Raw genomic sequence first — 23,160 nt, 5'->3', positions numbered from 1 at the left:
GGTCATGATCTCTGATCCTGGGATGGAGCCCCACTTCAGCTCCCTGCTCAGTGGGGAGTCTGGTTCTCCTTCTGCCCCTCCCCCCTGCTCATGCTCTCTCTCTCTCTCTCAAATAGATAAAATCTTTTAGTTATTTTTAATTTTTTTTTTAAGATTATATTTATTTGAGAGAGAGAGAGAGAGTGAACAAGCCTGACGTGGGCTCGATCCTGGGACTCCAGGATCATGACCTGAGCCAAAAGCAGATGCTTAACCGCCTGAGCCACCCAGGTGTCCCTAGATAAAATCTTTTAAAAAAATAAAATAAAAAGAATTATTTAGAACAAGTACTTGCTGTAGAAACTTCAAAGGCCCTGCCCTTCCCCCTGCCATTGTATCAGGGAAGGTTTTCTGGGTAGAGGACTTTGTGAGGGAGAGGATAGTGTAGGCAGGGAGGAGATGGGCTACGGGGCTAGAGAACTATTGTGCAAAGGCCCAGGGGCAGGGGTTTCTCAGCAGGGAGGGAGTGGGGAACCCAGTGTAACTGCTGATACCAACTCTAAATAAGGCCTTTCAGTGGCAGGACAGAGGTGCAGAACACTTGCTGGGGGAACCCAAGAAGGAGCCAGCAACAGCACCAGAGTGACATAATAGTGCGGGAGCTCCCCTGCTGCAGAACTGGGGAGAAGGTGTTCTGGAACCAGATGAGCAAAAGCCTCAAAGCGTGAGTGCGTATTGCGAAGCGTGAATGCGTATTGTGCAGAGAATGGACGGATATGGCTGGAGGGGCTAGAAGGGCCTGGAAGGGCAGGGCCTGAGGCTGGGGGAAGGACAAACAGGGCCACCTCTGGTGCTAGGCTAAGAGGTTTGGTGTCCACTCGGAGGTCAGTAGAGGGTTGAATCCGTTTCAGATGGAAGGAACCCCCTGGCAGCCATCCAGAAGGGTTAAGAAGGAGAGGGCTGGGAGTCCAGCCATGGGGCCAGCCGTGGTAGGAGATGTGAGTGCTGCGTGTCACTTCAAACAGTGTCGGGGGACTCAGTGACCGGCTAGATGGGAGGAGGCTGCAAGAGCGATATGGGGCCTCCAGGGTTTCCAGGCTGGGTGAATGGATTCTGGAGAGAGAAGGCAGAGGTGTTTTCTCTGGGCATGTCAAGTCTGAGGTCTTGGTGGTCATCTCTGGGGCCCTAAAGAGTCTCACCTAAATTCTTAAGTCTCCCCCTTAGGGTGTCAGCGGCCGTGAAACGTGTGGCTCAGGTTGAAGTTGGGTCTGGTGTGGGGGCCTCTCAAGAGGGACCTGAAGAGGCCGGTAACCTTGCCTGGGCAGTTTCTAAGTGGTGGCTGGGGGTGGGTGGGTGGGGTGGGCAGGGCCCTGGGGCTCCTCCCTCTGTCGGCAGGGGAGGGGCTGGTAAGAGCTGCCCCAGGACACAGGTCAGAGGGGCCCGGGGTCAGGCCAGGCTGTCTTGGGCAGCTGTGGTTTCAGTGGTGATGAGCTCAGTTCCCCACAGCCTCTGCAGACCCCCCAGAAGGTAGGTCAGGGGCAGGATGGGGGCTTCACCCTGAGGGCGGTGCTCTCCACTCTGGGCACGACTGGCTGCTCGGGACTTGTACTTCTCTCCCTGGAGTCCCCCGAGCCCACTGGCTTGTTTTGGGCCCCGGAGAGCCTCCCCCTACCGCACTCTTTCCTGCCTGAAGCATCTGGCCAGCCCTCCTAAGAGCCAAGTCAGAGCCTGCCCCAGCCCTTGGCCTCCTTCTAGTCTTAGGAGCACCACCCTCAGGCCAGCCCAGTGAGGGAGATGCTGGCTGGGTCCCCTACGCTCCTGTCACACCAGAGGAAACAGAGATCGACACTTGTCCCGCGTCTCAGAGAGGGACTCGGCTCCTGCACCATGTAAGCCACGGAGGGGAGGTGGGCCCGTGACCTCCAGATGGACGCCCTGGGCTCGCTAGGGCGGGTGCAGAGACCCTGCCCCGGGTCCGTCGTTCAGGCTGGCTTTCAGACACCTGCCTCACTCAAGCTGCTACTCGTTCCAGGCTGCATCCGAGGGTCCCTGGGAGCAGCCGGGGAAGGTGAGGGAGGGCGGGGAAGGGAAGGAGTGTGTCCCGCGGTGGAGCAGACTGGCGCCACGCTCCCTGCCTAGCAGCCTGTGGCCGGGGCTGGAGGACGTCGTGGAGACCTAGCCCTGGCCCGGTGTGCAGGGGCCTCTGCGAGACAGCCTGACCTTCGGAGCCCTCTGGAAAGCGCTTGATAGGGCGACCCCTCCCTCCCTCTCTGTCCTGTTCCCAGGGCCCATGAGTTGAGGTCCAGACCTAACCACTGCAAGGTGGCCGAGATGGGAGAAGACGGTGTGGCGGAGCGGGCTGCCCTGCCCGACGGCCATTCCCTGCCCTAAGCTTCGCCGTGGAATGTGCGGAGAACCCGTGCTCCCTCAGTGCAGCTCATCTCTAGCAGGCAGCAGGCCAGCCGCCTTGCCAGCCTTCGCAAGGGCTGAGTGGCTGATGGCCGGGAAGCTGCCAGAGGCACCCGTGGTTTCAGAGAGGTGTTTGGGAACCAGAATGGTCTTCCGTTACCGAAACTCCAGGCAGCTTTAAGTGAAGCAAGCAGAATGTAGGCAGGTGAAGACAAATTGTGTTTATTTTTGGGAAAGCGGCAAGGGTAGCAGCTCGGCTAGCTCTCCCTGCCTGGTGTCTCCAGGGCGATGGGTACCCAGCCCCGCCACACCGTGTTCCCAGCCCGGGGGAGGGGAGGGATGAGGCGGGGTAGCAAGGGCTCCCCAGTCTGCCCCAGCAGCTCCAGCATCCCAAGTAGGGCCACGGGGAAACACGGAGGGGCTGCTGGAAAGAAGGGGGTGGGGAGGAGAGCTTCAGAGCTGGAAAAGTGATTAGCAGCTCTGATGAAACCGAAGCCAGCCCTGGCAGCCCCGGGGGCAGCACCAGGGAGAAAAGGCTGTTCCTCACCGAGGGCAGACAAAGATGGCCGCCAGCCGGCCACGGCCCAAAGGCAGCCACATCACCGCGGTCGGGGCAGGGCCCCAGGCCCGGGGGAACATGCCCCGCAAGGAGGCTGGGGGTGGGACTGAGGCTGCAGAGAACACGTTGGGAGCCTGTGCCCTGGGTCCAGCGCCAGGCTCCCCAGGACCTCCTGCAAGAGTGGGGAAGCCCAGCAGCCACCCCCAACCTCCTGGGGTCGTAGATGGGCTGTTTGATCAGTGAGTGTGTAAATTGGGATTTTATGGATCGCTTATTCACTGCTGGAGCTGGGGCCCCCAAATTCCTCTGTGCCCCAGAATGCTTAATCTACTCCTGAGCTTTCTCCTGGGAGGGGAGGGAGGAAAGCTCCCCACAGGCCGCCACCCCTCCTGCTGTGTCTCCTCCCAAGGCCCCAGGCTTTGTCATTGCGGGTTGAGCGGTTCAAATGTGCTAATACACTCCCTGGGGGCCCTCTGGGCAGTGGGACTTACCCTTCAGTGCTGTGATTGGTCAGAGAGACCAAGGGAGGGGGGTCATGGCAGCAGCTGGGAGTGTGTGTGTGTGTGTGTGTGTGTGTGTGTGTGTGTGTGTGAGCGCGTGTGAGCGCGCGCGTGCATGCATGTGCGTGTGTGCCTGTTTGAGGGGTGGGGGTTGGGGGGGTGTCCATCCCGCTCAGACCACTGGGCAGAGACAAAGGATCTTCATGTAGCCTGGACAGAGGATTAAGTCCAGAACAAGCTACCTGGTCAAGCTGGTTGGGGAGCCCACCTGTCCATCTTTCCATCCTCTTATTACATCTTGACACGGTGGGGACTTACTCACTGTGTGCTGAATGGCTGGATGGATGAGTGACCACATGAGTGACTGCATTTTTAACTGGGGCTGTGTCTGCTGGAATAATCCAGCACCTACAGACTCCTACCCCCCCCCCCCACTAAGATTCCTGAGTATCCTCCCCCTTTCCTGAAATTTGCTTTAGTCCAGGCCTGGCTGACACAGGCTGGACATGAGGGACGGGCCAGGCCTCAGGGGACACAGCTGTGACCCCCAGATTCTGTTGCCATTTGAGAGTGCTTTCACTGTGGTCACGTTTCCTGCAGCCGGCCCCCATCTGTCCTTGGGATTTGATGAGGATGAGGATGGTCGGCAAGGGGGAGGGGTGTTGAGCAGCTGGGGGGGGGAAGGTAGAAGGAAGCGCAGCCCCGAAGGGCCAGATGACAAACTGTCCTGTCCTACCGTCCTCTCCTTTTCAGCCTGCCCCTCCTCTCCTGCCCTGAGGTTGAGGGCAGTGGGGCGGGACAGGCTGGGCTGGTGGGAAGAGGGTGGTCCAGCTCATCCGCTCTCCCTCCCTGGCCCCTGGAGAAGCTGGAGCCCTGCCGAGCTAGAAAACGTCCTAGGAATCCTAAGGAAAGGAGTCTGAGTCCCAGCGAAGTTTCCCTGGAGACCCCAGGAAGGGGGGGCTCCATACAAGTTCAAGAGGAAGTTCTGGAGGCTCCAGCTGTAGCGGGATGCACCCTGGCGGCAGCGTGGAGCCCGGGCTGGGGTGAGAGCAGCGCCGGCCTGTAGAACTTTCCGCGATGATGAGAATGTTCTGTCTGCGTGGTCCCATACTGCAGCCACTACCCCATGTGACTGTGGGGCACTTGGAGGGTGGCAAGTGCTCTGGAGAAATGGAACTTTTAATATAACTTTCATAATACATTTTTATTTTTAATAATTGAGAAATAATAATACATGATTTACATGTAAAAATCAGTCATACATTTTAATGAACTTGAATTTGAATAGCCACCTGTGGCTAGCGGTTGTGATGTGGACAGCGCTGGACTCCAAGCTCTTCTCAGGCGCAGAAGCCACGCTCTTGGGTGCAGATTCCCTCCTGGCTGAGCGAACCGTGGGCAGGGCTCCTTCCAGCATGAGAGGCCCTCTCCCCAGCCTGCCAGGCCACCACAGTCCCAGGGTGGATCCCGCACTGTTAGGGAATCATCCGCTCCTGTGCATGGCTGCACTGCCCTCGAGAGGTCCTGGGACGTGAGGGGGCCAAACCAACAGACCACCGGACAGATCAACAGCCCAGGGTGGGAAAGGAGTGGCTGTACAGAGCTCTATACTTCGAAGCATCTTCAGAACTTCCTTGGGGGTGTCAGTCCTAGAAGGCTTCCTGGAAGAGGGGGCTGTGGAGCAATCTTAAGCTGGCACTGAACAATGAGCCAGGGATGGATGGAACGGCTATGCCTGAGAGCCCCGTGTTTGGTGCTCAGGCACCTTGGCCAAGGCTGGGATAGAGAGCGGTTGGCAGAATGGGCCGAAAAGTCCCAGCTTCCCCTCTTACTAGCTGTTATGACCTTGAGAGAATCACTCCCCCTCTCTGAGCCTCCATTTTGTCTTCTGTAAAATGGGGAGAATAGACTTCTCTGGCAGGGAAGATGTGAGGGTGAAACCAAATGGTAGCCGTGGAAGTTCTCTGCAAACACGAGAAGGCTGGGAGAAAGGGATGGGTTATCCTCAAGGGTGCTGGGCCCCTGGACTGGCCTCCCTAGAAGACAACAGATGGCCACAGCTTGTCTGTGGCCCTGACCGCGGACACAGGCAGGGATTTCTGCACTCTCCCCTGCCCCCAGCGCATGTGCACACACGCGCCCACACACACACACACACACACACACACACACACACAGCCCAGATGGGGGCTGCTTGCTCAGCCCCGCTCAGGCTGACCTCCCGCTGTTTGGCATTTGACATATGAGGCATCCAGGGCCAGAGGACACCCCCCCACACACCTCCCATCCCAGAGAGGAGCCAGACTGGCGGGGAGGCCTCACTACCTCGAAGAAGCAGGATCCCAAGGGTCCTAATCTCTTTACCATGTGTCGGTGGCCTTTGATGGGGATTCCAGTGCCCTTTTGTCCTCTCCCAGAGGCCTAACAAGGGGAAGAGAGAAGAAGGAAGATTAAAAAAAAAAAAAAAAAAGGGCCAGGTGGGGGTCCCTGGGGGCTGGGCTGGGTGCCCTTCAAGTCCAGCCAGATCAGGGCTAGACAGTTTCTGCTGGCATTCACAGACACAAACGCCCTTCCAGACACCCTTCCCCTATCCACTCCTGAGGGAACTCCCTGGCCCTGCCTCTTACCACCCTCACCATCTTCTGTGGGCTCAAATTTAGTCACCTTTTTCTTATTTGGACACAGAGGCAGTTTCCAGCCTCTTTGCTCATCTGTCGGCCGAAACATCCATCCATCCATCCATCCATCCATCCATCCATCCATCCATCCATCCATCCATTCTATGGTCTATTAAAAACTTGCTGTGTGCCAGGCAGTGTCCCAGGTGCTTGAGATGGCGGTGGTGAACAAAACCAGAGAGTGCAAGAGGAGGAAACAGTAACAGCAGTACAGGCAACTTCTAAGCCTTTGTTTTCCTGACCTCATGGAACTTTCTAGTGGGTACTAGACACTAAAGCAACCAGTACGACAGATTATGGTGAGGGCTACGAAGAGCTACAGGTGGAGGGGCCGGTGTGTGATGAAGTGACAGCTGAACAGAGCCCTGAGGGTGTGAGTGTGTACCGTGGGGGCAAGAGCGTAGCAGGCATGGGGTGGGAGCCAGCCTGGTGTGCCGGAGTAGGAGGCCAGTGTGGCCAGAGAGGGGACGAGCCAGGCGAGAATGGCAGGCAGAATAAGTGTTTTGTTTTTTAAAGATTTAATTAATTAATTAATTAATTAATTAATTATTTGGCAGAGAGAGAGAGAGAGCGAGCACACAAGCAGGGGGAGCAGCAGGCGGAGGCAGAGGAAGAAGCAGGCTCCCCGCTGAGCAGGGAGCCCGACGTGGGGCTCAATCCCAGGACCCTGGGATCATGACCTGAGCCGAAGGCAGATGCTTAACCGGCTGAGCCACCCAGGCGCCCAGAATAAGTGTTTAATAGACTGTAGAATGGCAGGAGAGCTAAGGGGAAGCAGATCACTAGGACCTGGTGGGTCGCTGTGAGGATGTTGGCTTTTAAAAAATTAATTAAAGTCATCTCTACAGCCAGCGTGGGGCTTGAACTCACCACCCGAGATCAAGAGTCGCATACTTCACCTACTGAGCCAGCCAGGCTCCTGGGATGTTGGCTTTTTTTTTTTTTTTTTTAAGATTGTATTCATTTATTTTGGGAGAGAGAGAATGCGCACGAGCGAGCGGGGTGGGGAGGCGCAGAGAGAGGGAGAGCGTCAAGCAGACTCTCTGCAGATCCACGGAGCCCGGCATGGGGCTCAATCCAAGTACCCTGAGATGATGACCTGAGCCGACATCAAGAGTTGGTCGCCTAGCCGACTGAAACAGCCAGGCGCCACCGGACGTTCGCTTTTATTCTGAGAACAGACAGCAGGAGGCAAGGGTAGAAACGGGAGATGGGGCAGGAGGCTGCTGTAGGCATCCAGGTGAGAGAGGGTTGCATTCTGGATAGATTTGGAAGCCAGGGCCAGTCTGATTTGCTGGTCTGAGGTGTGAGGGAGAGGAGTTAGAGATGGTCCCAAGGTTTCTGGCCTGAGCAACGAGGAAGGGTGAAGCTGCCATTTCCTGAGATGGGGAAGGCAGGCAGGGGTAGACTGGGTGCGGTGAGGAAATCAGAGGTTTGATTTTGGGGCATGTCATTATACCAATGAAATATTCCGAAGGAGGTGTTGGGAAGAAGGTTGAATGTGCTGGTGGGGAGTGCAGGGGAGACATCTAGGCTGGAGAATCATGGTTAGGAATCCTCAGCGTCACCGACACCGGTCAAGGGCACGGGACTGGATGGAATTAATATGGAGGGAAGGCTGAGAACAGAGCCCCCTGGGCTCTCCAAGTTGGGGAGGGTCAGCAATGAAAGGAGGGCAGTGAAAGGAGCTGAGGAGGAGAGAGGGGTGGGCAGCCCAGTAAAGAAGTTTCAGGAAGGAGCGTGATTGGCTGGGGCTTGTGTTGCGGAGCTGGGGGTGTGAGAGCCTGGTTGGAGGGGGTGCAAGAGAGAACCGAAGGGGAGGAACCAGAAATAGGAGTACAGGCAACTTTTCACCTGTTTCGGTTTTGTTCTGGCAAAGGGGAAGCAGAGGGCAATGGGATGTAGCTGGAGGGGGATCCAGAAGTTATTGCGAGCTTCTCCCCCCGAGAATAGGAGAAATAACAGCATGTTTGTGTGATGAGAAGGGTCACTAGTGGGAGAACGGACCATGCAGAAGAGGGGAGAAGGGAGGGAACACTGGCCTTGAGCATTGAAAGGGGATGGGATCAGCCCACGTACGGGAGGATGAATGTCTTCTGTTCTTGCTGCCAAGACGGACTTCGTCCAGCTCGCCCAAGAAGGCAAAGGGTCCTTAGGGCTGGAGTGGCCAGGGAGGCGGCATGGAAGAGGCAGGCCCTGCTGTGGCCGTGAAGGATGGGAGAGGGCTGGTTGGCAGGGGAAGGGCATTTCTGATGGGTGGAACTGTGTGAGCAATGGTCTAGAAGCCTGAATGAGCAGAGCTGATTTTTTCTAGATTTCTTTAGGCCTTGTGCATGGAGAGGAAATCTGGCTTGCACTAGGGGGTTGGAAGGATCAGAGAAGCCTGTGATGTTCACAGATAGTAAACAGAGAGGACAAGCAACTTGCCCTGAGGCATGAAGGGAACCACCCCAACAGTAACATCTCTGTCCTGACCATTGCCACTTCTCCAGCTCATGGCATGTGCTCCAGTTCTCATCTTTCCTTCTTTTCTTTTTTTTTTTTTTAAGAAGGCTCCAACGCAGGGCTTGAACTCACAACCCTAAGATTAAGACCTGAGCCCAAATCAAGAGTCAGAGGCTCAACCATCTGAACCACCCAGACACCCCCAGTCCTCATCTTTCCATGGTCCTCCCCTCGCTGTTGCCAGCGACAAGTTCTTTATCATTCTCCAGTCCAGAATTGAGTCCGGGGACAGGGAGGGAGAGTTCAGATCTTAAGAGCTGATCCCTGCTCCCCAATTTACATCCTTGCTGGACCCCAGCCTGCGGAGGCGGGAAGAACGCCCGCCAGAGGGAGGAGGCCCCTTCGGACCTTGCAACTCCTCCCTGGGACTTGGTGCTGTGGTCTGTAAATACGGTCTACTTTGGTGGGGCCTTGGGGGCAGTGAGGAGGGCTGAGCCAGATGTGCCAGTGCTCCCTCCTCAGCTCGGGTCCTCCTCGCTGGCCTCAAGCCCCTGGGCCCTCCATCCTCAGACACGCGTTTCAGGTGTTGCCGTGACCCCCCGGCCCAAACATAGCCTCAACTGTCTCCGAACTGCCAGAATTCATTCTTCTCTTTTCCTCCTTCTCTTTCTTTTGGCCATGCCTGCCTGTACCTTATCTCTCCTGTTAGAGGACAGAGTCCCTGGGGATGGGTCGCAGTCTGATCTGATGCAATTTCGCGTCTCTAACCTCATCGGGTACACCGGTGTCCTGAGAGTGTCCGCTGGCTGCTTGGCAACAAGACAGCGCACCTGCAGAGACGGGCTTCAGCCCTCACCGCACGAAGTCTTGCAGCTGCCCTCCGGCTTCCTCTGACTCATCCCCTATGTGTTTATTGAGCCCTGCCCACGTTGGGCCCTATGCCAGGCCCCAGGGGGTCGCAGGCAGGGTTCTGGGGGTCCAGCTGTGTTGGGGGCTGCTCTCTGGCCTAGGCTAGGGCAGAGGTTTCCTGTGTGGCAGGTGCAAGCCCCTAGCAGGTGACCAGTCCTCTGCTCCTCTCATCACCCCTCCCTCTCCTCTTGCAGTAACGGGGGGTTGGCACGAGGGGGCAGGGCCCAGTGGCTGGGGGGGGGCAGCCCCGTTTGAGCTCTGCCAGGCGGCCAGAGACCCCCAGGGCACCAGTTGTGAGCAGTAGACAAAAAGCCTGGGACAAAAGGCCTGTGGGAGCCGTGGTGAATAGATTAATGAGATTTCCATAGGCGGCCGGACAATGGGATTCTCCACTCCCGCCCCTTTGTCCCAGGCTGAGATAATGGAGCCCCGAGGAGCTTGCCCAGGGGGGCGGCCTTGCCCCTTCTCCACTCAGGTCTGGAGCCGCCACGCAGCTACCCCTCCTCCCCTGTGCTGCCCCCAGCTCTGCATTCGGAATCAGAGAATTTCTGTAAGATCCATCCAGAAAGGGTGTTAAGGGCCTTCTTAGGAAGCTGGAGGCAGGTGCTGGCACTGCATGCCTGGGGGCCCCTCCAACTGCATCTTGTATAAAATTGACTGGAAAGGGTTCCTAGAGAGCGAGAAGTTTGCTGACCACCTCTTGACTCCACTGTCCTTTGACACCTGAAGAAAGTGAGGCTTCGAGAGGGTAGGTGTCCTGCCTACAGTCATTGTGGCTGTCGAGGGGGTCTGGGACCCTGGGTCGCGGGGGCAGGGGTGGAGGAACAGTGCCCTCAGGCCTGGTCCTCCTTCACCCTCACACTCCGTGGCCGCGCGCCCCACTTCTGACAGCACGTGTGGGGGTTTCCACAGGTCAGCCAGCTCTGTCCCACCAGCTGGGGTCCTACCAACCGAGCTCAGTATTTACCTGCAGGTAGCATCCGATCCCACAGAACTGCCCCACTTGAGATGCCGACCGACTGTCCAGGCTGTTGCCTGTGCTCCTGACCGATGGCGAAAATCCCATGAGCCCCTCCTCGGGTTTGATTAATTTGCTAGAGGGGCTCACAGAACTCAAGAAACCAGTTTACATACTAGATCACCGGGCTATGTAACTCGAGAATGGCCAGATGGAAGAGAGGCGCGAGGCAAGGTGTGGGAAGGGGTGTGGAGCTTCCAGACCCTCCAGCAGGTCCGCGTGCTCCCCAGCCCGAGCTCCCCCAACCCTGTCCTTTTGGCGTTTTGTGGAGGCTTCGTTACATAACCGTGACTGATGAAGTCACTGGCTGTTGGTGACTGAACTCGACCTCTAGCCCCTCTCCCTTGGGTGGATGGGGGGTGTGGGGTGTGACCGAAAGTTCCAAGCCTTTAATCAAGGCTGGTTCCTCTGGCAACCAGCCTCCACCCTTAGATTACCTAGGGGCTTTTCCAAAAATGACCTCATTCACATGAGCTCAGGTGCCGTGGGAAGGGGCTTGTTGTGAATAAGCCACCCACTTCACCTTCGTGGCCCCAAAGCAGTTTCCGGGGCTGAGGACAAGAGACCACGGGGAAAGGTGCCCCCATTGCTCTTCTGCTTAGGACATGTCCAGGGTTTTGGGAGCTGTGAGCCAGGAACAGTGGACGAAGACTAAACGTGGTTCTTATTATAAATCACACTATCACAGCCTGTGTCAGGCCCAAAGCACGGAGCGTCCTGGGCATGGCCCACAGGGCCCGAAACTGGTGCATTGAGTGTTTTGGCCATTTGTGAAGACAGATCATTCCTCCCATCCATCCTGGAAGACTTCCTAAAAACAAGGGGGGGGGGGTGTCGTTGAAGGGATTTACTTACCATTCCATCTGGTAATTCTTGCCATTACTATTTGTCACCTGTGAGTTCGAAGGCTGCGCTCCGTGGGTGGAGTCAAGCGGAGTTCCAGGCTCGTCTGTGTGGGAGGGCCCTTGGCCTTCAGGGCTCTGCGGAGAAGGAGCTTCATCAGGAGGCTTCCCTTGCTTCCCAAGCAGTCCGGCACAGAACGGCTTTTTCTCCGGGGTCCCAGCCAGCCCAGGGAAGGTCGCAGACTCAAGTCAAGACTGTCTGCCCAGCCTCGGGGAGCGAGGGCTTATAAGAGACAGCTTCTCGGGGGGCTGGTCTGCAATGAAGACACAAATCCTCCTGCTTGGAGAGCAGAGCTTGGGATCCCCCCAGGGGGTGGGTGCTTCCATCCGCAGATTTGAAGGGTGACTACCCAGCTCGGGAGGTTAGCCACATTCGCAGGCAAATACAGAAACGCGGTTCCATAGGACCAAGGGAATAAGCAGTGATAAAGGCTGTCAGGGCCTTGGGTTCTTCTCTGGCTCCGAGAACCAAGGGCTAGACCAGGGAGGCAGTGCAGGCAAGAGTAAGGGCCTGGGCCCTGTGGTCATACTGCTGGGGTCGGAATCCTGCTGCACTGCGCTAACAGCGGTGTGACCTTGGGATGTATTACTTTCCCTGTACCTCAGTCTTCTCATCTGTAAAATGGGGATGGTGACGATAGTCGTTATCTCACAGAGCCGTTGTGAAGGCTACATAAGAAGATGCAGGGAAGGCACGGAAACGGGTCTGGCTCCATCCCTAGCGCTGGGGTGCTGGGGAAGTGGCATGAGGGCCAATCTGTGGTATCGGAGCTTAAAGGAACCTTCCCCACAGGACATTTTCCAAGTTCCTCCAACCCCGGGGGGAGTTATTCGGAGTCACTCAGCACGGTGAGGCCACGGCTTGGGTTCTTAGTTATACCGTGTATCATACTATTTTGTATCCCACACAGGACTCCATATTTTATACACATGACCTTTTCAAATCTTTGTGGCCACCCTACAATGCACTTTCATAGACGGAGACATTAAGCTTTAGCGAGGCAAGGTAATCTGCTCAGGGTCCCCTAGTAAGTGTCTGAGCCCGCATTCAAACGCAGGTGTCGCTGATTCAAAGCCCACACGTAACACAAATCCCCGGGGCCTTGCCTCACCTCCGTCTCAGCTGATGCGGGGCATTGGAGTGCGGCCTCTGTCGCCGGAAGGAGACCCGTCTGGGTGCAGGAGGCTGAAGGAATGGCAGGGGCTTGTGGGCTGGGCCACAGACAGGCCCAGGGTCTCCGTGTGAGATCAGGAGGGCTGTAACCGGCCCCGGGGGAGTGCGGGGTGGGGGTGGGGGGCAGGGAGACAGCATGGTCTACCCCCTGGTGTCCCCTACCCTAGCCGCTGAGTCTGGAAGGGGAAGAAGGCAAAGCCACGGTGGGCATGGTGTGTCAGGAGGCACCCGACTGAGGCTGCATCGCAAGCTCGAGACAGAGCGTCACATGTTCATGCCCACGCACGCACATACGCACGTGGCCTGCAGCTGTGCACGTGTGCGTGCTCCCAGCGGCGGGGGCACGCGTGTGGGGGTGTCCTCGGGCTCACGGAGGCCAGCGTTCACAGCCTATGTGCAGGCCGGGCAACCTCCCCCGCTGTCCTCTCCTGCAAACTTCTGTCCTGCTCTCATCTTCCTTGGGCTGGTGGCTTGGGGCGGCTCCTTGGGCAGTCTGGTTGTGGCCAGACCTTTGTTCTTTCCCTTGGAAGAGGTGAGAGGAAGTCTCCAGATGCAGTCTATGTGACTAAGTTCAGTAGAACCCGCTGACCTGGTCCCCCGCTCCCAGTGAGTGGTCTACAGGACCTCTAGCAGAGGCCACAGGGTGAAGGAGAAGGGGCAGAGAGAGGGGCTGGTAGCTGTGGGGGATGTAGGGCCCAGGAGGTCTTTCCGGAGGCGGGAAAGAATTAAGCTTGCTGTGGGGAGGGAAACGGGACACAATGGGCTGGGGGGGGGGAAGAATTCATGGATGGGGCAGGGTCCCAGCCTGGGCCAGACTGGGGTCAACGGCTGGGGTGGATGGCCCCTCAGGCCTACTGGGCTGCAAAGGGAATGTAGATCAGGGTGGAAACTGAAGGCCTAAAGTGAGGGAGCTGTGCCCTCTGGCTAAAATGGGCAGAGAATTACCTGGAATGGAAGGACCAGTATCTGAGGGGTTGGAGGGGGGACCGAGTGGGCAGCGTGAGCTGCCATGGACAGGGTCCCTCTAGGGGGAGGCTAGGAGCCGTCTTAAAGAGGCTAAGCCCGGTGCAGGAGAGTGGGCATGTGGTTGGGCGGACAGGTTCGGAGAGCTGGAGGTGGGTTCCCTGAGGGCACAATTGCTGAGACCGAGAGGTTCAGTGATGACCAGGCCTGAGTATTTGGTCTTGAGGGTGGGGACTTGAGTGGAGATCCCTGCGGGCCACGGCAGGAGCTGAATGAGAGGGGCAGGGAGGATGCCATATGACAGAGACGAGGGGGAGCAGACGGTCTGGCAGGGAGTGAAGGAAGTGTGTGTGGTAAGTCCAGATCCAGAGCTTTCTTTACTGTGTCTGTGTCCTTCTGGGAGGGGGTCACGCTTTTTTCCCTAGCATGCTAGGGGGACATGTGATTAAGGTCAAATCTCTTTTCTCCATATAAAGGAGCCAAAACACATATAATAAATAGAAAAAAAAACAAAACAAAACAGGTTTGGGGTCCATGTCACAACAGTATTTGCTGTTGTAGAACTTTTTTTTTTTTTTTTAAGATTTATTTGAGAGAGAGAGAATGAGCACGGGGTGGGGGGAAAGGGAGAGAGAACCTCAAGCAGACTCCCCACTGAGTGTAGAATGCTACGTGGACCCTGAGACCATGACCTGAGCCAGAATCAAGAATCACATGCTTAAGCAACTGAGCCACCCAGGTGCCCCGCATTTGTAGAATTTTGATGTTACCTCATATAACCCTGCAAAGCAGAACCACTTGTGATTTCTGATGTCCTGGGAAATTACCCCCTCTGACACTAGGTAATGCCTCTGTTCTGTGGAGACCCCCTCAGCAGGAGCTGGAGAGCTGCACACGTGCCCCCCCCCCCCCGACCTCACACGCAGGTCTGCTGTCTCTGCTCTGAACCTCTTGCCATTGGTGGCCAGGATCACCTCTCAGATGGAGGCGAAACCACCTCAAAGAACTTGACTTCCCTTTTTAGCTTTCGTATCTATGGCTCATGCCTTCCTTAGGGCAGTGGGGATGAGAATATAGTTTTATTTTCAAAGAGTGTCCCCTCCCACTGACAGTGGGTCACGGCCATAGGAGGCAGTGAGATCAGCAGAGGTGGCGCTGTCAACAAGCTGCGGCCAGTAAGGCCAACTGTGGAGAACCCCAGAAGCCACTTGACCTGCAGCCTCTTCTACCACTGCCCCGGTACACGCCTGCTTCCCAGGCTCCGGCCACGCAACATGCCTTAGCACTCCCGCCAGGCTTGCAATGTATAGTTACGTGGGTTGCACACTGAACATGAGCCCTTCTAAAGGGGCACGAGTCACCCCATGGCCACGGTAGATTTGTAGATTTATGAGGACAGTTTTCCAGAAGGTGGCAGTAAAGGGTCTTGAGGAAGGAACGGGGCCTGTGAGCGAGCGCTGTCCTGGCTTTCCGAACGCATTGTGCTGGAACCCTCTAGCCTGCCCTGCCAGCTTGGCCCCTCGCTTTTCAAGGTCCAGTAAAGACACCACCTCCCTGCTGAGGTCTTCTCAACCAGGCACGGCACATTTCCCTGAGCTCCAGAGCCCCGGGCACACACTTCTGTTTTCCCGCCTCACAAAGGATGTCGTCGACTTCCACCATCGGATCGCCTTTCAATCTGCCCCCTTGCCTAGCACAATGCTTACTATTTGCTCAATAAAAATTTGAAGAAAGAATATTGAACCTGTAAGTTTAACATATCTTATCAAAAGTTTCGGCTTGAGAAATAATCATTAGCAAAAACCATCTCTGGTATGCCACAGGCCCATTTAGTCTTTGCGATTTAATCCTCAGAACAGGCCAACCCATTGAGCCACGTACCTGGAAAGCGGTGTTCCCCAGGCCCTGATTCCCTCTTACCAGCGTTTGGCTCATGCCTTGGCTGGTGCTCAAGGCTAACGTAAGAAACTTCTGCGGAACATTTCTGCCATGTTCATGGCATGGCTGTCTAAGAGGGCATTGTTTATTACACCTCACAGGCCTGCTTCCTGCGGCCTATGAAAAGAAGTTCAAAGATTTCTATGCCAGGAACATTTTTGCTTTTTTTGAGTAGGGTGGTGTTTTTTATTTCGCAAAGTGAGTTATTTGGTTCCTGGGAAGCTCAGAAACAAATCCGTGAGCCACGTTCTCTGACGTGTACTAACTTTTCCCCATCTTCTCTGGAATAGGATTTGTCTCTTCTGAATAGCAGTTCTGTATTGTGAAACACATCTGGGGGATGGGGCAGATGGCAGCACCCAGCTGGGCACACAGCCAGCACGTGCGGGGGGGGGGGGGGTAGGGTCTGGAACCCAGGTGCTCTGACTTCATCAGGCAGAGAGGAAAGAAACTAATTGGAAAGGAAGTGAATGCTTCTGGGTCAGTCCCTGGGGTTTCCCAGGGACCATGAGGCACTGCCCCCCCCTCCCAGTGGAATCTGACTTCACGCCCAAGGGGGGCCCTAGGATCTCAGGGAGGTGAACAGCACAGGTAGGACTATCAAACCGCGGGGCCAATCATCTTTATACAAACCTAGTGTCTCTGTAATGCGTGGTGGGGGTGCAGCAAACACGCATTACCGAACGAGCCCCACCTGGGTTCCACTATTTCCAGCAGCGGGGTGTCTCCCTCCTCGCCTGACCCTTAACTACATTAGGTCTAAAGTAAGGACCAGGTGTTCTAGAGCGCAGGGCTTGTGTGGCTGGGACAAAATCATCATCACATTGCCTCCAAGCTGAAGTTAGGGTCAAACATATCCTTTCCAGACTCGTCTGAGTAAAGTATTTTCAGATAGCTTTAATCCCGGGACGTACCCGGCAAGGCAAGTACGTAGGGCCTGCAGAAGGGAGGCCCCGGGAGGGTGGCACGCGGGTGGTGGACGGTGGAAGCCAGCCTGTGCCAAGCTGCCCTCTAAGCGGGCTGGCCTGTGGCTGGCGGCGTGGGGGCCCTCAGAGGCCCTGCAGGACCTCTCTAGCCGCTTCTCTCCCTCTCGCCCGCAGCTCTGTCGAAGATGCACTGGACACCGGAACACGCCCAGCCCCTCAACCAGTGGCCAGAGCAGCACCTGGACGTCTCCTCCACTACCCCGTCGCCGGCCCACAAGTTGGAGCTGCCCCCTGGGGGTCGCCAGCGCTGCCACTATGCTTGGGCACACGACGATATCTCTGCCCTCACAGCCTCCAACCTCCTCAAGCGCTACGCAGAGAAGTACTCAGGGGTCCTGGACTCGCCGTACGAGCGCCCCGCGCTGGGCGGCTACGGCGACGCCGCCTTCCTCAACGGCGCCAAGGGGGACCCCGAGCCCTGGCCAGGGCCCGAGCCACCCTATCCCTTGGCCTCACTCCACGAGGGCCTCCCGGGAACCAAGTCGGGCAGTGGGGGCGGCTCCGGGGGCCTCGGGGGCTCCCCGGTTTTAGCCGGGAACCTGCCTGAACCCCTCTACGCCGGCAATGCGTGCGGAGGCCCGTCGGCGGCGCCCGAGTACGGGGCGGGATACGGCGGGGGGTACCTGGCCCCCGGCTACTGCGCGCAGACCGGCACCGCGCTGCCCCCGCCGCCCCCGGCCGCGCTCCTGCAGCCCCCGCCTCCGCCGGGCTACGGCCCCTCGGGACCGCTGTACAACTACCCCGCGGGGGGCTACGCGGCGCAGCCCGGCTACGCGGCCCTCCCCCCGCCCCCGGCCCCGCCCCCGGCCCCCTACCTGACCTCCGGCCTGGCGGCGCCCACGCCCCTGCCCGCGCCCGCTCCGCCCCGGCCGGCGCCCACCTCCTACAGCTTCCCGGCGGCCGAAGCCGGGGTGTCGCTGAAGCGCAAGGCCGCCGACGAGGGCGCGGAGGGCCGCTACCGCAAGTACGTCTACGAGCCCGCCAAGGCCCCGGCGGCCGACGGCACCTCCTACGCCGCCACGGACAACGGCGAGTGTCGGGGCAACGGGTTCCGGCCGAAGCCCCCGGGAGCCGCGGAGGAGGCGTCGGGCAAGTACGGTGGCGGCCTCCCCCTCAAGGTCTTGGGCTCCCCCGTCTACGGCCCGCAACTCGAGCCCTTTGAAAAGTTCCCGGAGCGCGCCCCGGCGCCCCGCGGGGGCTTCGCGGTGCCGTCGGGAGAGCCCCCCAAAGGCGTGGACCCGGGGGCCCTGGAACTGGTGACGAGCAAGATGCTGGACTGCGGGCCCCCGGTGCAGTGGGCAGACGTGGCGGGCCAGGGCGCGCTCAAGGCGGCGCTGGAGGAGGAGCTGGTGTGGCCCCTGCTCAGGCCGCCCGCCTACCCCGGCAGCCCGCGCCCGCCGCGGACCGTGCTGCTGTTCGGACCGCGGGGCGCGGGCAAAGCGCTGCTGGGCCGCTGTCTGGCCACGCAGCTGGGCGCCACGCTGCTGCGCCTGCGCGGAGCGACGCTGACCGCGCCGGGCGCCGCCGAGGGCGCGCACCTCCTCCAGGCCGCCTTCGCGGCTGCGCGCTGCCGCCCGCCCTCCGTGCTGCTCATCAGCGAGCTGGACGCGCTGCTCCCAGCTCGGGACGACGGCGTCGCTGCGGCTGGCGCGCTGCAAGCGCCGCTCCTGGCTTGCCTGGATGGCGGCTGCGGCGCGGGGTCCGACGGCGTGCTGGTCGTGGGCACCACCTCGCGGCCCGCGGCTCTGGACGAGGCCACCCGGCGGCGTTTCGCTCTCCGCTTCTACGTGGCGCTGCCCGACGGTCCTGCCCGCGGGCAGATCCTGCAGCGGGCGCTGGCCCAGCAGGGCTGCGCGCTGAACGAGCGGGAGCTCGCGGCCCTGGTGCAGGGCACCCAGGGCTTCTCCGGGGGCGAGCTGGGGCAGCTGTGCCAGCAGGCAGTGGCCGGGGCGGGCCTCCCGGGGCTGCAGCGGCCCCTCTCCTACAAGGACTTGGAGGCAGCGCTCGCCAAGGTGGGCCCCAGGGCCTCCCCCAAGGACCTGGACTCGTACGTGGAATGGGACAAAATGTACGGCTCCGGACACTGACGACGCGAGGGGAGGCCAAGGAGCAGCCGCCCCCCTCTCCCCGCCCCTCCGGTCGGGAGGGTTGTCTTTAACCAAACCGGGCTGGGAGGGTGCCGGAGTGATGAATGTGGGCTGGGGGAGGGGAGGGGCTGCCGGTGGATTTTTTTTTTTTTTTTTCGTGGGAAGGAAAATGCTTCTGCTAGGCAGATAGATGCCATATGCGCTGTGTACTCAGGTTTTTCCTATTTATTGTGGACGGGAAGCTCGCCATCTCCGCCCAGCCGACGAGCAGACCCGGGATGGGCTGGCACCCGGGGCCTAAGGAACTCCTGCGCCCTCGCCACAATCCTTTTGTCTCCTCGCTCTCTGAATGGCTCCCTCCTCCCCCCTCTTTCTCTGCATTCGCGTAGTTTTCTCTCTCGGTGGTTTTGTCACTGACCTTCTCATATGCTGGCCCTGTTTCTCTTTTGCTCCTCCCTCCTCTATCCCTCCATCTATCACCCTCTGTGCTTCTGTCTCCCTCCCTTGCTTTCCAGCCTGTTTCTCTTGGTCCCTCTCATTCAGAAGAATGCAGTGTCCCTTTGCAGGAGATCTGGAAGCCCAGGGGCTGAGGAGGAGGGGGTAGGGAGTTCCCTCCCACCCCATTATCCCTCACCCAGCTGTATCCTTGGGTCTTGGGGGGAGGGCAAGCAAAAAAAAAAAAAAAAAAGACCCAAAGAAGGGTTTTTGTTTGTTTGTTTTTGAGGGGGAAATCCCAGAAATGTAGCTTGTTTAATATCTTAGGCCTCTTATTTTTGTAAGATGTGTAGAATTTGCTGTTTTTCGTTTTATTTTGACAACTCAGGAAGAAACTGACCTCAGAAAGAATGTTAGACTTTGGCTGCTCTCCTGTGTGTTCCCTGCCCCGAACCCCTCCCCAGGGAGCAAATTCTCCCAGGAGACTCAAAAAGCGAAACCTGTGGGGAAGGGCAGAGGAAGACCCAGAGCCACACTGAAACCCCTGCTCTCCCTGGGACAGAAGCGGAATGTATTTCTAGGGCTTCCTCCCCAGGTCCAAGGTTGTAGGCAGGGGTGTGGGGGAGTGGGTTGAGGGATTTGAGAAGAGGTAGGTCCTGCTGCTCTCCCCCTGTACCCCACCTCCCAGCTTAGTGTTTTCTGTTTAGTGTTATCCAGAGGGATGCCCCTTGCCCCATTTCCTGCCCCACATCCAGAAAGAGAGGGCCCAGATGGAAAGGTGACCTAGGCAGAAAGTCCCCAGAGAGGTCATCTCACTTGGCCCTTCACAGGCAGAGGTCTTCTATAACTTAGGAGGATTCCCTTGGGAGAGAAGACAATGCCACAAGCATGGTTGGGCGCAAAATTGACTACAGACTCCGCTTCCCTGTCTGTTGGGAGGCTTCAAGGAGGAGTGAGCATGTTACAGAAGAACGTTCTGTGGGGAAGTGTGCCTCTCCCATTATCCTAGGGTCCTAGCTTGGGAGATCCAGGGGCTGCAAGAGGGCGGAGGAGATGGGCAGACTTGTTTTTCCCCCGATGTGGGGGGTTTATTTTCAGTCCCACCCAAACTTTCCACCAGAAGCCAGGCTTGGGGGCCCGTCTTTGTGAGAACAATATTCCTCTCCTTCCCAGCAACTTTCCCTTGATGGGGCTTCAGTTTGTCTTCCTCCCCCCCAGGGAGCCCATTTCACAAGCCTGACCTTCGCTCCAAAGTAGGGTGCAAGCTCTCACCCCCTCTTCTCTCTCCCACCCCAGCCCCGCTGTCCCCTGCTCACCCCATAGCTCCTACAGTCTTCGTACCATCTCCCACTCCCAGCTGGAAGGGTGTCCATGGGGTGCACTTCAGGTGCCAAGGTGCTGAGGGCCTGTGCTGGCCTAGGGGTGCTAACAGGAAAGCTGCTCTGCTTTTCCCTCCTTTTCACCCTTGGTCTTTCGGGCCTCCTGTCCTTGCAGCTGGCTGACTGCAGGGCTTTGGTGCGTCAGAAGCAGTGGGCTGCGCTGCTGTGAAGGGCCCTTTGGAGGGAGTAGGGCGTGAGGAGGTTCTCTCAGGTGTGTGTATGTATATGGGGGGGGTGGAGGGCATGGGGAAGTGGGGTTGGGATCCCAGCCTTCCCTTCAAGAGGCAGGCAGTTGGGGGCTGGGGGAGGAGCTCACTGAGACCCAGGGCCCCCACTGCCTCCTCTACTGGCCTTGGGGAACTTTGCACAAGGAGACAGCTCCCAGTCTACTAGCACCTACCTCATGGGCGCTGGGGTGGGTGGGTGGGGGGACAGGGCAGGTCCAGGTCTGGCCATGTTGGGGGGGCATACCAAAGAATCCAGTGGCAGGGATTGGGGGAGGGCAGACTTGGAGCTGGCCCTCCTCTTCCTCTACCCAGACTGGGGTTGGGGTCCTCTCCTCCAGCTGTAACCATTTCTACCTCATTTTGCTGCGTGTTGTACGTGGACGTATTTATCTCCTGTCTGACGATGCTCTGCAGTTGTGGTCTGTCTACCTCAGAAGAGACTGTATTTTAAAAGAAAGTATTACACAGTATTAAAGCGATGACATGTGGTTTCCAGAGGATTTCTTGGGGGCAGCAGGATGCGGGGAGCCCTCTGGGGAATGCTTGGGCATCCAGGTGTGCCATAGGTGTGGCCCTGTGGGTGTTTCTAGTCCTTCAGCAGAACATTACCGCGGCACTCCCGGTACTCATTCTGGCACAGCAAGTGCCTACCAGGCGTTGGGGCACTAAGGCTACCAGGTGAAAAGCCCCTGTTTAGGGAGGGCCCTCCTACAGTTACGAGCTCCCAGGGGCTCAGAATCGGGGCTGGCTCCTATCTCCAGAGTCCCAAAGTATGAGGGGGAAAGAAGGGCTCACATGTCCATCGAATGAGTGAATGGATGGGGAGATGAATGCTTGGAAAAAAGAGGGGCCAAAGAGGAAAATGCACGCAGAATGTGGACAGCAGCCCTTGCTGGCTGGAGCTAAGCTCAGCCTTGATTCTTGGAGGGAAGGGAGCAGAGGGCAGGGTACGGAGACGGCTAAGTTCCAGCCCTTAGGGACACGTGGGGATCCTTCACCACCATCCATCCATTCCCAAGCTCTGTCTCTGCCAGCTCTTCATAAACCGAGAGCCTGAGCACTAGGAAGGAAGATCTTGTTGAAAAAGCTGTACGGAGATACCCGTTGGAGGTGTGGACCCACAACCTCCCGAGGTCCTCGAACGCTCTAGGCAGAAGTACTGAAGGTGCAGGCGCGTGCACGGAGAGCGGCGCAGGCGCGTGCACGGAGAGCGGCGCAGGCGCGTGCACGGAGAGCGGCGCAGGCGCGTGCACGGAGAGCGGCGCAGGCGCGTGCACGGAGAGCGGCGCAGGCGCGTGCACGGAGAGCGGCGCAGGCGCGTGCACGGAGAGCGGCGCAGGCGCGTGCACGGAGAGCGGCGCAGGCGCGTGCACGGAGAGCGGCGCAGGCGCGTGCACGGAGAGCGGCGCAGGCGCGTGCACGGAGAGCGGCGCAGGCGCGTGCACGGAGAGCGGCGCAGGCGCGTGCACGGAGAGCGGCGCAGGCGCGTGCACGGAGAGCGGCGCAGGCGCACGTCCTGGGCATTCCGGAGGCAAGGCGAGCGCAAGGGCAGAGCCGGCAGGCCGTTCCCCTTGAGAGGAACAACCGCGTGCCTGCACGTGGGGCCTCCAGGGCGTTGCCCCAGGCCTCGGCGCCGTCAACCCCCTTGGCCCTTGGAGGTCTGGACTCGCTCGCACGCTGGTTGGCTTATTGTGCACCCACTCTGTGCAGACACTGCAGCCGTGAGGGGGCAGGGGTGGTTAAGCGCCGCCGCGGTGCTGCAGAGCCCACAGGCCAAGGTGAGAAGAGCTCAAAAGTGAATCATCTGAAAAAAAAAATGGATAAAGCTGCTTAGGGAGAGACCATTTAAAAATTTTGTATTCTCACGTCTGGTATAGGATTTGGTACATGGACGACGCTAAAATACTAGATAAGTCCTTCAATTAATCAATTTCCGGATAAATGTCCTAATGGACGATGCACAGGCTCTCTTGAAACAGAAAAAAAACAAAACCCAAACAGGCTATCTCAAGAATGCCCAGAAGAGCCCCTGACTCCTGCTGCTGCCAAGGGCAGGGGTGGGAGGGCGGGAGGAAGTGAGGCTGGAGGGATCCCTGGGACTGCACCCCCGCACCCTGCGGACCTTGCATGCCCACCGAAGAGCTGAGGCTCGGCGATGAAAGTCACGCATGTGTTTGGAGGAAAGGGGGTTGATGGCCTGTGGACAGGGACCGATTTGCAAGTTAAGAATTCACACACGGAGCCAACAAATCTTTCCTGAACACCTACTTTGCAAGTTGCTACAGGGACAACAGATGGAGGAGATAGCAGAAAGGCAGAGCTGCAGCCTAGTGTAGGAGTAGATAAGAGGGCTACCTCATGGAGAGGTGCGAAGGGTGTGTCCTGGAGTCAGGGAGGGCTTCCCAGAAGGGACCTGTCAGCTGACGAGTGACCAAGGCAGAACAGAGTGCTGGCCAAGATCCAAAGGAGAGCCAGAACCAAGCTTACCAAGCTTGCTCAGGAAAGGAAACAAGGTTAGGGAGTGGGGCGTGTGTGTGTGTGTGTGTGTGTGTGTGTGTGTGTGTGGAGTGGG

General features: G+C 58.1%; 2 protein-coding genes across 2 annotated transcripts in view; one reads left to right on the top strand and one right to left on the bottom strand.

Moving 5' to 3' along the window:
• Positions 1–20,766, top strand: part of FIGNL2 (fidgetin like 2) — a 28,900-nt gene extending 8,134 nt beyond the window's left edge. Inside the window, exon 2 of the mRNA XM_045801011.2 lies at positions 16,575–20,766. Within this exon, the coding sequence (XP_045656967.1) occupies positions 16,586–18,547 (1,962 nt within the window). The 5' untranslated portion in view covers positions 16,575–16,585 and the 3' untranslated portion in view covers positions 18,548–20,766. The remainder of the gene's footprint in view (positions 1–16,574) is intronic.
• A 1,458-nt stretch (positions 20,767–22,224) lies between these two features.
• SCN8A (sodium voltage-gated channel alpha subunit 8) overlaps positions 22,225–23,160 on the bottom strand; it is a 176,529-nt gene continuing 175,593 nt past the window's right edge. The window contains exon 27 of the mRNA XM_087855856.1: positions 22,225–22,392. Coding sequence (XP_087711982.1) covers positions 22,328–22,392 — 65 coding nt within the window. The 3' untranslated portion in view covers positions 22,225–22,327. The remainder of the gene's footprint in view (positions 22,393–23,160) is intronic.

This window comes from Ursus americanus, chromosome 25 (assembly GCF_024610735.1).
Source record: "Ursus americanus isolate L20-20 chromosome 25, mUrsAme1.1.p, whole genome shotgun sequence".
NCBI lineage: Eukaryota > Metazoa > Chordata > Mammalia > Carnivora > Ursidae > Ursus > Ursus americanus.
The sequence above is the reverse complement of the archived record's forward strand: the minus strand, read 5'-3'. Positions and strand labels throughout refer to the sequence as shown.